Source organism: Marmota flaviventris, chromosome 14, assembly GCF_047511675.1.
Source record: "Marmota flaviventris isolate mMarFla1 chromosome 14, mMarFla1.hap1, whole genome shotgun sequence".
Lineage (NCBI taxonomy): Eukaryota > Metazoa > Chordata > Mammalia > Rodentia > Sciuridae > Marmota > Marmota flaviventris.
In genome coordinates this window covers 94811426-94825916 of record NC_092511.1, presented here as the reverse complement: position 1 = coordinate 94825916, position 14491 = coordinate 94811426, and the positions used below count along the sequence as shown (strand labels likewise).

Genomic DNA, 14491 nt, shown 5'->3' with positions numbered 1-14491 from the left:
TAGGTACTTTAAGAAGAGTTAGGACCATGCTAGTGTTTCAGCTTGAGCTGTTAGAAACTGTCAGTGTTTGTCCAAGACTTTATAGACCAGGGTGAAACCTAACAGAGAAGAGGGCTCAAGGAGCCTGGCTGGGGTCTGGTGAAGGAGAGAGTCTGTCGGGGCTATAGCTAAGGGCTTGTCAGGTCTGCTTTGTGCAGACCTTGGGACTCTGGGTCCTTGGCAAGGTACTGGCCAGAGGGTCAGACCATGGTCTCACATCTGGGGAGCACCTGCCTCAGCCCAGAGAGGCTGCAGGGCTGCATCTGGTCACAGCTCCAGCCTACAGCAAGCCATCCATCTCAGTGCATGCAGAGGCCACAGAGGGAAGGCTTCTGATCCTGGTCCCATTTCATCTTATGTTGGTCTGAAAACAGAGACTCTGAGAGGCCTTGGAGGCTTCAGAGAGGGAGGAGCCCAGTTCTTGTGGGGAAAATGAGTTCTGGAGGATGTTGGTGACATGGCGTCAGCTAGTCGAAGCGCTAAGGCAACATGATTTTAGGATTCTGAAGCACATTTAGAAAAATGACCATTGGAACAAAACCATCTTCCAATCACATTTTACACATCATACGAGCCACAGCCATCTGCGACCTAGTGGCGCAGGTGAGGGGCCCTGCTTTTTAGACAAAGAAACTGACACTTGAACAAGTTGGGGACATGAGCCTGAGGCACACAGTCAGAACAGGCTGAGGACAAAGCCAAGGCTCTGGCCTTCCTCAGTCCCTGCAGCTCTCCCGGGAAGGCACAGTGGCTCTGCGCAGTCAGGGCACAGGGAGAGTGTGAAGTGACGGGGTGCTGCTGGGACGAACAAGAAGGAACGTTCCAGCTAGTCTTAGATCTGTGTCCAAGAAGACACAAAGGGAAATTTCTTTAAAAAAAAAATTAAGTGGAAAAGAATTTTGGGGGAAAAAAAAAATAGACATTTGTGAAGTGGGAAAAGCAGTCCCAAACTGCAAGATTCACCCCGAGGGGAGGCAGAAGAAAAGCAGAGTCGCGGGCTTGGTCCGGCCGGCAGGGTTTGGGGGTTACCGGGGAAGCCAGCCTGTCCACCAGGCTCACCTGCTACGCCATCTGTCCCTCAGGTACCGCGTGGTGGTCTCCTACCCACCCCAGAGCGAGGCGGAGATAGAGCTGAAGGAAGGTGACATTGTCTTCGTCCACAAGAAGCGCGAGGACGGCTGGTACAAGGGGACCTTGCAGCGGAACGGCCGCACGGGCCTCTTCCCGGGCAGCTTCGTGGAGAGCTTCTGAGGACGGCTGCTCCAGCGCCACTGACCGGGGGTGGCGCCCCGGGAAGCTCCGCCCAGGAGCAGAGGGAGCCGCAGCCGCCCAGGGTCCCGGGTCCTCTCCAAGGCACCTGGCAGGGACACCTGGATCGGGGTGGGGTCTGGAAGTGTGCAGGTGTCCTGCCTTCACCCAAAAGCCCAAGTCAGTGCGCCCTCCGGGCTGTTGGCGGAGGTCGCTGTGCCCTGTGAGTAGACTGTAGGAGAGGATGCCCACGTGGGCAGATCCGCGCTTTGCCCTCGAAGGGCGCCACAGCGTTATTTGCCACCTATGCAAGTTTGGGAGCTGCAAGAGGCCTCGGGGCTGGGCAGGTGGGCTGGGGCCAGAAGCACTGGGGAATGTCTCTCCAGGCTGCCCTGGGCATCACCCCTCTATATACCTCAGTCACCTGCCATCTAGCCCCTCCTGGGCAGGCAGGGGTCAGGGGGCCTCCCCTGAGACCCTGGGAATCCCTGCCGGCCTGCCGCGCAGCTCCTGCTGGGCACTGGAACAGAATCCCGGTGGCTTTGTCTCCTGCCAGGATTGTAAGCTACACCTTTTGTTTCACAGCTGCTGTCCCTCTGCGTTGCTTCTTTCTTACATCTTTTTAACGTACAGCCGTTAGACTTTATATATTTCTAATAGGTCAGACATTGCCTATTTTTCATACATCTGGTGCTGCCTTTTTGTAAAACTAGTAATGACTTGGGTGAGCTTGAAAGAAAAAATGTCTGAGGCGACATCAAAGGGCAGGGTTTTTATATTTACCATATGAATTTTGGAGCACACTGAGAAACCCCTGTCCTCAACATCAGAGCGCTGGCCAGTGCTCCCTGGGATGAGAGCGGGTCTGCCGAGGTGGTTGGAGGGAGTTGGAAACAGCCAATTTCTTTAAATCCTTACCAAAACCCCAGGCTCTGTCTAGACAGTGATGATTATTATTCAAGGACTGGAAATGTGTCTAGGAGGGTTACTCTAATTGCCCTTTCGTGTGGCGGTAAAAGAACATGCGGGTTGACCCCTGCCTAGGAAGGCAGATGCTTTTTTTAAAATTCCTTATGAGAGAATGACTGTAATTAGCATTCTCAAAACATGATGTTTTTTTTTTTTGTTATTAAAATTTGCAGTTCAGATCACCACCTTGCAAAGGTTCAAAGGTTCTCTCTCTCTCTCTCTCTCCTTATTTTTGAAAAATAAACAACTCTTCCCATATCAGGCCTTGCAGAGCTTCCTCTGCTAGAGACCAGAGATACAGTGAGAACAGGGCTGTGATGCTGTGCTGTACACTTGCAGGGTCCAGGAGTGCTGGGAAGAGAGAGAAGGAGGAAGAGTGGCTTTTACCCTGGGACCTCCCCCAAGTGACATCAACAGATATGTATTCCTTAGTGTAACAGCCCCTTCCCATGAAAAGTGACCTGAGGAGCCCTGTCATAGACAGTTTTGTCCTTGAGACTTACCTCAGGAATGTATTTTTATCATCTCAAAGTCGTAATGCATAACCCTGCTCTCTACAAAAACCACTCAGCCTTACGTTAGGCTGAATAATTAGCCTTTGGCAGTGGACATTGTCAGTGTTTTTCAGGGATGCAGCACATTCCAGAAATGCATTCGCTTGCCTGGCATAAAGACTTTGAAATGAAGACCACTTATTTTCCGAGTTCCTATTTGGGGACATGACTTGGCTATGTATAACTGCCAGGTGGCTTCCACACTGGGGGAATCACATCTAGAAAATGGCTCTTCCTCTCCCTCCAGATGATAATAGAATTAATGGACATGAGAAATTTGTTCTGAATCAAAGAGAAAATCTAGTTTACACACTGGGTTCGTGACAACCAGAAGGGATCTAGTCATCATCATTGCCAAATTAGTTGCCCACCATGCACACACACAAAAAAATCTTGTGCATGTTTAAATTCATGCTGTCACCAAAGAGATTAACACCCTGGGTGAGAAACATTCTCCAGCAGAACCAGAACTAATTTGAGTCTCCAGGTAAAAAATAGTCTTTTTTTTTTCTTTTTGTTAAAGAGGGCAGCTACCAAGCAACAATTACTAACTCGGGCTTACTTTCCTCTCCCAGTCTCTGCCCACATGGTGCTCATGGTGGGAATGTGCTCCACTACTTAGCGATTGTGAGTGGGGATTCAGCCCACCCAGCCGAGCACCCCCACCTCATGATAGAGAGCTGGGGCAAGTGTTTAGGTGTCTTTGGAGGACATTGGCCCCTTTCATGGCAGAGTCAGGGATGAGTATTGGACCCTTCTTGGGAAGGAGAACGATGCTGTGGGCCCAGCCAACTCCAGGGTTTGCTGTCAGGTGGGTGGAGCTCCTGGAGTGGGCACTGGGCTGCCAGAGAGTGGGAGAAATACACAACCAGCCCCCATGTGTTGTCTGAGTGTCTTCAACATATCCAAGTCCTTCAGCCTTCTTAACAGTGCAGGAGCAGAAGTAGCCCTTCCCTTCAGGCCTTCTTGCCTCCCAGGACAGACGTTTCAGTGATGAAGATGAAACCAGCACTTTGTCCTGAACCCTCATACCCCATCCTGGCCCCACAATGTCCACTTCTAATTGTGCAGTGGCATTCGGCAGCCAAGGTGATTTTCTTTGAGGAGCACATTAGGGTCCATAGCTTTGACTGAGCAAGGTCAGCAGACTCCTAGGAGATAGGACAGCCTGGCCCCCCGGAGTGTCAAGGGGATGAGGGAGGGAGACAGGATGGTAGGCAGCGGGGCCTGAATGCCAGGCTGAACACCCTGAAACCAGCTCAGCCAACCAACTGGGAAATCCTTTGTACTTTGCACAGTTCGCACACACACACACACACACACACACACGCATAGTGTTTCTGTTATACACAATGTCAGCGTGTGATTTTGGAAGAATTGACAGTAGTGACAAACTATGATGCCTGTGTTTCTGAGTCTTTAAATAAAAATGAACATGGAAAGGCCTGTGTCTGCATGATGGGGACAGCGGGGCTGGGGTACAGGCTGCAAGGCCTAAGCTGAAAGGCCCAGCCCTGGGTGGGAGTGGAGCTGGGATGGTACTGTTTGCATGCCCATGGCCCATTCCCAGGGCTTGCATACCTGGCACCTCATGTTCCTACCAGGAAGACACCTGGTCTATGTGTATCGGGTGCTGGGCCATCGAGGAGGCTGGGTAGTCATGGCCAGCAAGTGTCACTGAACATGAAGCATACCCAGCACACATTGAGGGTCCACTAGCTGGACAGTCAGAAGTATGCCACAGAAGCTAGGCCGGCCAAGAGGCTGGCCAGAACCTCTAGTTCTGCTCCAGGGGTTCATTTGCCTGGAAGAGAAAGAGGACATTCTATGGAGGATTCGGCCTCTCTCCTTTCTTGTAGTTATTTAAGTCCTTGTCAACCAGAATTGCCTGGCATAGACTCCAGTGAGCACACTGATGGCCCTGATTTTGTATCTCTGACTCTTGGGGTGCCCATACCATGTTCTCTGAAGAGCAGGATAGGGGTACTGCCACAGCCTGGCTGGGCACAATTCAGAGCCACTTGTCAAGCAGAAACGAACTTTATTTTTAGAACACATGCAGCACCACAGGAGCTCTTCAGGAATTCCCTCAGAGCCCAACTGCCACCGGCTTCCAGCGAGCCTCTCAACACCCCCTCCTCCTGCTCTTGAGGCCAATTGGCTGGGTCGTGTGGGCGGAGCCAAAAGAGTCCCCCAATGAGCAGCTCTGTGGTCTGAAAGGGCAGGGAAACAGCCCAATGAGCATCACTGCAGAGGAGCCAATCAGCTGGAAGTTTGCTGGGGCCACTTCGGCTGTGGCTCTCAACAGGGTACATTGAATCCCCCTGCCACAGGAAGGGACTCCAGAAAGGGGGAGTCTGTCCCAAGTTGATCTGACTGACAGCTAGCAGGACTGGCCTACCAGTCGGAAGCATGCCAAGGAGACTGTGTGTTTCTTGAAACAGGTTCATTGCCCTCTTAGCTGAGATGTGTACCCACATATATATACCCTTGAACTAGAAAGAGGCTTAGTACAGAGCCAATTTACCTTTCTTTAAAACTTAAGTGAACTTGTATAGAGTTTTTAACGGCATGGATAGGAGCTAGAGGGATGAGCAGTAAGGCATTACGCTATGTCTGTGTGGAAGAAACTCTTAGCTTGTTTTGCTACATGAGAAATCAAGGTAAGAAGAGATTAAATGAACTGGCCCAGGTCACAGAGCTTACGGAACTGCTGTGCCTCAAGCTCCAGTCTGTTTATCCAATGCCAAGTTGACCCATCCACCTCCAAATCAGGGTGCCAACCCATAGTCCTCTGTAGGACTATAGCCATAATGTAGGACTGCACCACATAATGACATGTCAGTCAACAACAGAGCACACATGTGACAGTGGTCCCATAGATTATAATGGAGCTGAAAAATTCCTGTCACCTACTGATGTCTTAGCCTTCATAAAAGCTTAGGAAACACAACTCACATTTGTGAAGATGCCAGTATAAACACCTACTGTGCTGCCAATCATTAGAAGTAGAGTACATAAAAAAATTGTGCATAGGTCTGGGAATATAGCTCAGTTGGTAGAATGCTTGCCTTGCATGCACAAGGCCCTGGGTTCAATCCCCAGTACCACACACACACACACACACACACACACAAAAGTATGCATAAGATATCATATTTGATAATGACAAAACACAAATTTTAATGGTTTGTGTATTTATTATACTATTTGTTGTGAGAGCATACTTCTACTTATTAAAAAAATTACTTTGAGACCGTACACTGTATGAAGCTGGCAGCAGCTCATACATCTCACGTTTTCCATATTTCTTTTTGGCATCAAGAGGCCATGTCCAGTGATTTTGACTACACCATCTAGGTCTGTGTGACTCTGCTGTTTGCACAATAATGAAAGTGCCTCACAACCTGTTTCTTGGAACATATTTAAACATTAAGTGACGCATGACTGTAACATCAAGTACGTGAATGTGGGAAGAGGTGAATATAGGCAGTGTCCATTACAATTCATCTGGAAAGCGTGTATGGCAGCCACTGAGGTCCCTCTGCCAGGCAGAGATGAGGCAGCAACCCCTTAGGGCCTGGGGCCATTTTACATTCAAATCACATACCCTGCTCATCTGAATCCATGCACACTGAGCAGACAGGACCAATTTGCTTTTTCTAATTTAACAACTAGAGGAAAGTGTTAGGCAAGTTTATAGATTCAGCCTGAGGAGCAGAGACATTTCTCATCATCCACAGTGGACAGGGCCTCCAGAACAGAGAGGTTCAGCCTCTGTGAATCTTGTGAGCAAGGGCTAGCATGCCTGCCTCTGACTGACACTGTCAGGGTGTGTGCCTGAACATGGGAAAACTGGGTCTTCTTCCCAGTGGGGAGGCTCCATAGCCCAGCCCTTCACGTGACCTTCCCCACTCTGTGCTGCAGGGTGAGAAACAAGCATTGAGAGTCCCCACTGAGTCTTCAGCAGAGCCGGGAAGACAACGCTGCGTTGGCCTTGTGCAGGATGGATTAATCTCAGAGATGCCAAGAGTCTCCTGAGGACTCTCAGGAGAGGGAGCCAAGCTTCTTGGCTGAGGACTCCTCAGTGTTCCTCCCAGAGCACTGTGGGAAGAGTAGAGGCTTTTCAAATAGAGGGAGAAGAGGCTACAGATGTCCCTGACTTACAATGATTCAGCTTACAGTTTGCCAGCTTATGATGATGGGAAGGAATGTATATTTAGTAGAAAATATTCTTTGTTTTGAGTTTGAATTTTTTTCCCCAGGCTATCAATACACGGTTCTCTCCCCTCACTCAATGCTGGGCAGCTGCAATGTCACTCCCTCTGTCACCAGGAAAAAACAACTGACACCCTACAGCGTGCTGTGCTGGGGGCTAAGATGTGGAGGAGGGTGGGTGCATTGAATGCCTCTTCCACGTACGATATTTTCAATTTACAATGGGGATACTGGGACAGGAGTCCAAGGAGCTTCTATATTCCAAATTCTATTTACTTAGTATCTTCATGTATATTATGTAATTCTTATAACAGCCCCTTGGAGATGGTTCTCATCATTTCCATTTAACAGATGAAGAAATTGCAACTTTGTAAATTTTATTATTAGCTCTGAGTTAAGTGGATGGCAGAGCCAGGATTCCCGACTTCCAATCTCTGGACTTTTCTTGAACACAGCAGAAATACTAAAGTGCCGTTTATAACCATGAAGACTCTGCTGTCAGTGTTAACCACCAAATGAGGTGGGCACTGTTGTTTGATGCAGCTCTGGATGTTGTCCCCAGTGTCAGAGGCTGGCTGCACTACACTGACACTTGTCTTCTCTGTGCTGTTCTCTGGGACTCGCCATGGGCAATTCTTCATCCATCCATGCGCATGAGTAAAGTGTTGGCCACACGATCGCCATCCATTGACGCTTCCCTCCATCAGTCTTGTGCTTTGAGAGGCTACACCAAGACCACCTGGGTTGAACCCCAGACACCCAAGAAAGTGATGGCAGGGTGTTGTTGGTCAGGGACCCTTCCTTTGGAAATGCCAGAAAACCAAGTGAATAAGTAAAACTTGACTCAAATAACTGCAAAACCGTGGTCAGTCAGCGGGACATGCGGAAACAGTGGGAGGGGGATTTTGGTATTCCACTGACAGGGACACATCTGCATTTTGCTGGTCAGAACTGAGGTTGTTGAACATCTTGTGATGAGTAGAATATGTCTACACAGAGAGGAAGATCCTGCCCCAAATGCCAAGAGTGAGTCAGTCCATTAAGAAACACTGGTTTAGATGGATTTGAGGTGGGCGCTGACGGATCCAGGCGTTCAGATGATGTTCTTGAGTATCACTTGGCTTTGCTGTCCTCCACATTGGCTCACTTTTCAGCAATATAGTTACTAACAGGTTTAGAAAGACATCATAATACCTGCACAAATAGGACTGCTCTTTTCCAATGGTCCAGTCAAATTTTGGCATTGACTCTTGCTAAGTGAGTTTGGACCCAGGCTGGCCTCCCTGACTCAGCCATTGTGAACAGTGTCAGCCTCACCCAAACCACAGGGATGAAGAGTGTTAGCAAAAATGGGAGGGAAATTTCAACAAGTCATGCAAAAACAGCTGGCACAGACTCCTATGTTCCCCAGGACACAGCCCCAGAAAGGCTATAGCCATTCATCAGCAGGTAGGTCATCAGAGGGTCACGATACCACAGACAGGAAAATGAGACGTAGAAAGTGGATTTTAAAAAGTCCCAGAGCGAGGCTGGGGCTGTACCTCAAAGGTAGAGCACTTGCCTAGCATGAGTGTGGCACTAGATTCGATCTTCAACACCACATAAAAAGTAAATAAATAAAATTATAAAAAATATATATTTTAAGAAAAAGTCCCAGAGGAACAGAATTGGACATAATTATGAATGTGGAGAAAGAAATGTCAGTTTGGAATAAGTCATATTCTTTAATGTCCTAAAAGATGGATCCACATGAAAGTCTGCATATGGCAAGGATGTGTCATGGCGGAAACAGCCACATGCTCCCCCAGTGGCTCTGATGTAGGACAGAGGAGGCTGCATATCTAAGGCGTTTTCAAGAATCAGGATCATTGATTGCAGAGTCCAGAGAGGCTATCACCCAAAACATTCTCTGGACCAAGAATCTGAAAATTCTTTGAACTTTATACCCAGTGGGAGGAGGGGCTTGAAGATTGACATTTTGTAGGAGTCTACATAACAAAATTTTATACACACACACACACATATTTGTGTGTGTGAGTTCACAGAAAATGCTTTTTGTCCCATTTTTTAGACTAGTCAGAGGTTTTAAAGGTTTTACCACAAAAGCAGAAGTAACATCATCAAGTCTTTGGCCAAACTTAACTTTTGCAAGACAGAGTAATTCAGTCCATACAGAGAATAGGTAGTTCTAACCCACATTGATTTTTTTCTCAGAAATTTTTGCTGATATTCTGTTATAAAGCTGTCTGACAAGAGAAACTTATACATTACAAATATGGTGAGGGTTTCTGCTTAATTATGGTAAGAGTCTTCTGGGCGGGGGGGTGTCTCTGGTCTGCTCCAGCTCCATCAGAATTCATTCATTCTCCATGAACAGACACTCAGAGATGGGTGAGACAGCCCAGAGGAGCCCAGAGTTCCCGTCCGAAAGAAAGGCGACACAGATGTGGTAACCACAGCCACAAACAGCTGTGACTGAGGAGAGGGGGCTTTGAGCAGGCAGCAGAAGAATGCAGCCCCTCCAGGACAATCCCCCAGTGCTTTCCTGCCTGGGGATTGGGAAGGGCAGACACAGTCAACCCTTCAGAGCTCCTCAGGACTCCCACTCTTGAAGCCGGTGAGCTCGGGGAGAAATGGAGGGAAGTCCCCTGTCGAGGTCACCTCGGGACTCAGCCCTGTGTTTGTGTCCTTCTCTCATGCCTGCAGCCTCTCCTCCCACATTCAGTTCTTTCCGCTCTGGGCCCGGCACCAGCGTCCCAGAGATGAATGAAGGCAGTGACCCCACCCAGATATTGAAGCCTTCCCAGAGCTGCTGTCTGAAAACTGATGGGTCAGGCCACCACAGCCAGCCTGAATATCCGTTTCTTATAAGGTTATTGGTCACATAGGATTAGGGCCCAATCTATTGATGTCGTATTGACTTAATCAGCCTCCAGATGCTGTCTGGATCTGAGGTGCTGGGTCCAACATGTGGATCTGAGAGGGACACTGTCCAGCCCACAGCAGTGCTTGTGCTCATGCAGAGCGGGCAGTACCCATGTCAAAAGTTAAATGATCAACACAAGTAGACAACAGCTACGAGGCAAATAGTCACTCTAGTAAAGCGAATCAGGGCATGACCAGAGGATCTGATCTAGTCTGGGGAGAGGATGGCATGGAGGCCACTTCAGGAGAGTGTCCGCGTCTTATCTGGATCCTCACAATGTAATCTCTTGCAAAAATCAACAAGGCAAAGGGAGGGGGATGAATGTGTGGGTGGGAGAACTCTGAATGCATATGCCCAAGGCCGGGGAGAGCTTGGTAGAGTCAAGAAACTGGGAAAGAGGGGTGGGAGAGGGTGGGGGGGGGGACTGAGAGGATAATGGGCAGGCCAGCAGGAGTGGATCCCACAGAGCCTTCTAGACCAAAGTGGGAGAAAAAATCTCTATTTTTTCCCTCATATTTTTGATTGCGTATAATGTTAGTACTATAAAATAATTATAGATATATACAATGGTGAGATTTGTTGTTATGTTTTCATGAATGCACACATTTTAACAATATCATTTGGCCAATATCATTACCCAGTGTTTCTCCCCCCTCTCCCTTCCTCCCCTTCGGTCCCTCTCAAAGAAAACCTTTAAAAGACTCTTAGAATGGTGCTTGACTGCATCCCAGGGTTTTGAGGCGCCCTCTGCTGGCACTATGGGGAATGGATCTAAGAATGAGAAGCCTGTGAGAAAGCCGCTGCAGAGGGCAGGGATGAGGTGATGGTATCTTTGACAAAGGTAGCAGCAAGGATGTGGGGGAAACATTCAGCCCTGAGGGTTCTTGGGATAATCGAGGCCAATGAGGAGGCCGAGGAGGAAGCTAGCCTCGTGTCCAGGAGGGAGGCCATCCTGAGGCAGGTCTTCACACATTTGCAATCATTTCTTAACAAGAGCATCAGGAATACTCCGGAAGGAAGGGAGAGGAAGGGAAGAGGGCAGGCTGAAGGACGCCCAGAAACCTCCAACTTTGGGCCTATCATAGGACCCATCAGGATGCCCCTGTTTAGCAGGTCCTGTGGAACTGTTGGGGAGGTGGGCAAGGGGCCAGGCCCTCCTTAGCACACGGGTGAGAGACTTGCATCTTTACTCGACACAGGACCAGACTCCACCCTCTCCTTCCTCCCTGGATGTGTGGTTCTTCTGGCCTAGATGCTGACAGTGCTCCAGGGCTGCATTTCTGTTTCTGGCCAGCTCCAGAGACTCTGGGTGCACACACAGCCCCTTCTCCGCAGAACAGACAGCCAGCAAAGCCTGCAGTGAGCCCCTTTGCTGTGTGCCTGTGGCACCCCCTCCTCACCACCCCACTTCTGGGGAACAGGACCCATTTGACCAGGGGTTGGTTCACTTTAGCACCAGCAACTAGAGCAGAAGCATGAGAACTGAGGTGGGGGGTTCCAGCCAAAGCAAGAAAGGTTTTCCTGCTGGAAAGCTGAACGCAAAACAGAGAGACCGCAGCAGCACAGGGAGCAAGAGAGAACCCAACAGAGAACTAATACAGGAACTGTGGATGGCCAGGTCTCCCCTTGAGCTCTGTGGCATCCTTGTCTGGGATGACGGCAAGTGTGTACTAAGTATGCACTCAGCACTCATCTCTTCTCCCCGTGCTTAGAGCTCAACATGCACTGTCTCATTTTTGTCCTCCCATCAGCCTTATGAGGCAGGAACTATGTTCACCCCCACTTCAGTTGGGGAAATGGAGGCAGAATTATTTACCATCTCATTTCAGCAGGTGACCAAAATGTGGAGCAGCTGGGATTCCATCTCCAGCCGTCTGGCTCCAAAGGCCATACTCCTACCCTAGCAGCTGGGTCTTGGTGCTGGTAGATCTGGCTGAGTGGCTCATCAACCACGTCCCCACCTGACTTCCTGTGTACAATGACAATGTTTCTTGAAACTGTACTCACAATAGGAGGGTGAGGTTCTTTGCAGCCACAGCACTTTCTCAACGGTCCCTCTATGGTCTCTGATAACACAGCCCCAAGTGGCCCAGCGTGCCATACGATTCCACTTGGATGGCAATACAGTGTTTGGGGGAAAACCCCTCCTCTTATCTGCAGGTGCAGTCCTTTGAAAACCTTGAGGGTGGTGTTCTTGCAGCCTGGCTTACAGTGCCTGGAGCTCCCTGGACCACAGGGTGAAGGGCAAAGGCCACCACACAAGGAGTGGGACCCACAGAATGGGGAGAGTAGGAAGAAGTCAGGGGTAGGATCAACCTCATATCTGCCTTCAACTGACTTTGTGGCCCTGGCTGAGGACAGGGCCAAGACTGCCTCATCCAATGTTAAATTCTCTTCTGTATAATTGCCCAACAAATCCTAATCCACACTTCTCTACATTTTGATGTCTGCTGCTCCCCTCCATCCCCAGGAAGAAATCTCAAATGAGGAGGTAACCTCAGGCTCCTGCAGGGTCTTGGCAAGGCAGGCAGTTTGCACCTGTGAGGAGAGTCCATCTGAAGTCATCTGAAGAGCTCGTGGACCCCAGCCTGGTGCCTGCCCACAACAGACTCCCAGTCACACATACTAGAGAATGTCCTGCCCGTGGTGTTTCCACCCCAGTGTCCTGGAGGCTGTGAAGGCAAACATCTGCATCCAAGCATAGCATGGAGGCTAGGAAGAGGAGCCGAGCTTAGACCCTGGGCCCTCAGGCTCTTGGTGTCGACACTGAGGTGTCCCGAATACCATGTTACCAGACATATGACAGGTATTCCTACCACAGGTGCCCAGACCCCTGGGAGTCCTTATGAGAACATGGGCAGGGTCTGAGTTCTTATTCCAGGCAGCATAGCCACCATCCTGCAACCAGATTCAGGGAGCATCACTTGGGGCCATGTTGGTTTAACTATTGCCAAACCAAGCCCTAACAAGGAGGAAAGCTCCTCAGTCCACCAACATCTGACCTTGTTCACTCCATGTCCCTTGAGAAAAAGCTATGGCCCTTCTGCCTCTTCTTCAGGTGGGAGTTGAGCTAGGTGCCAAGTGGCCTCCTGGCCACACGGGAGCCCCATCAGGCAGAAGGATAAACTTTCTTTGTAGATTTTTGGGGGGCTGTGTGACAATAATTGTCTCAATACCCAACCTGGTGCCCTCTGCTCCTTTGCCTGCTCTGCCTTAGCTGCTTGAGGCAACTGTTGTTCTAAAAACTCTTCCTGGGCTCTTCACCTGTGATGGGCTCTGATTCTTTTTCTCCAGCTGGTGCACACTGGCCCTGGCCCCCTGCCCTCTCTCCCTATGCCCAGCCTTGGTGGTTTTGATGCTTTTGCATCTGAAATTCTCCTCGAGTTGAAGGACTCCCATGCTCAATGCAGCCTCTGCCTCTTCCCTGAGTTGAGGGGCAGCTCCTGGCAGTTGGCCTGGATTGACTCCTGTGCCCCCGGCCCCTCTGCCATCACCATGTGCCCACACCCCTCATCCCAGCTCCTGCAAGCACATCCTTTTACTGATGCCCAAGAACTACCACATCCTTTTGCTACTTTCCCCTTCCAGCTGTGGTCACTCATCTTTCTGCCCCATCCCAGGCTTCTCTCAGAGGACCTTCATTCTGTACATCTGACACTCAAGATTGCTCAATACCCACTTCCCTTTCTGTCTCCTCCGGAGCCAGCAGGGGCAGCTGCTGGATGTCCCATCTTGGATCCTCCAGACCTACCTTGACATGGGAGGGTCCCCTGATAGTGCCTGGTCTCGGTGGCACATTTGTCCTGGGGTTTCATGTTTACTTCAGGGAGGGAGCCCACCCAGTGCCTTCACCTGCATGACCCTGGAGGTATGAGGGCAGCAATGGCGCCACTGGGTGGAGCCTTCTTTTCCCAGGGAGATTCTGAGATAGCCTGATGGAGCTGCCTCACTCCTGCCTTCTACTCTGGGTCCCTGGAGTTCCATCTCCAGAGAAAGTCACTGCAGAGTAGCACAGTAGTAGTCTCAGCACCCGGCTCCCAATGATTCATGTGTGTGCCATGTGCGCACACAAGGGACATGTATGCACACATGCCTCACATTTGCATACACATCCTTCTCTCTCCTTCTAGCAGGAATGAAGCTTTAACAAGAGGAGTCCACGAGGGAGGGAGGCGTGGGAGAGCACCCTGAAGGCTGTAGCCTGAGCCCTCCTCACTCCAGAACCAGCCTGTGGCTACAAAGGATGTGGCCAGGGCTACAGGGAAGTGGAGTCACCAGCAGCCCAACCCCTCACCACAGGCACATCCCGTGGTAACCACCCCCTCAGCCCAGTGACCTCAACAGCCAACACCGGGCACCAAGTCCCCAGAGCAACCATGGCCACCTTTGGGCGCACAGGATGCCTGGATGCTGGCAGATGAGTAAATTCTAGAGGAGCAAGTGTCCCAACCAGAAGACCAAGCAGCCTTTCTTGTCCCCAGTGAGCCTGTGGTCCCATGTTCTCTCCACCTGAAACTCAGAGAATGCCTTAAAATGG

The 14491-nt window shown here is 50.0% G+C and overlaps 1 protein-coding gene across 1 annotated transcript in view; it reads left to right on the top strand.

Moving 5' to 3' along the window:
- Sh3rf3 (SH3 domain containing ring finger 3) overlaps positions 1 to 1678 on the top strand; it is a 335414-nt gene extending 333736 nt beyond the window's left edge. The window contains exon 10 of the mRNA XM_027948923.3: positions 1122 to 1678. Within this exon, the coding sequence (XP_027804724.2) occupies positions 1122 to 1290 (169 nt within the window). The 3' untranslated portion in view covers positions 1291 to 1678. The remainder of the gene's footprint in view (positions 1 to 1121) is intronic.
- The last annotated feature ends 12813 nt before the right edge of the window (positions 1679 to 14491 follow it).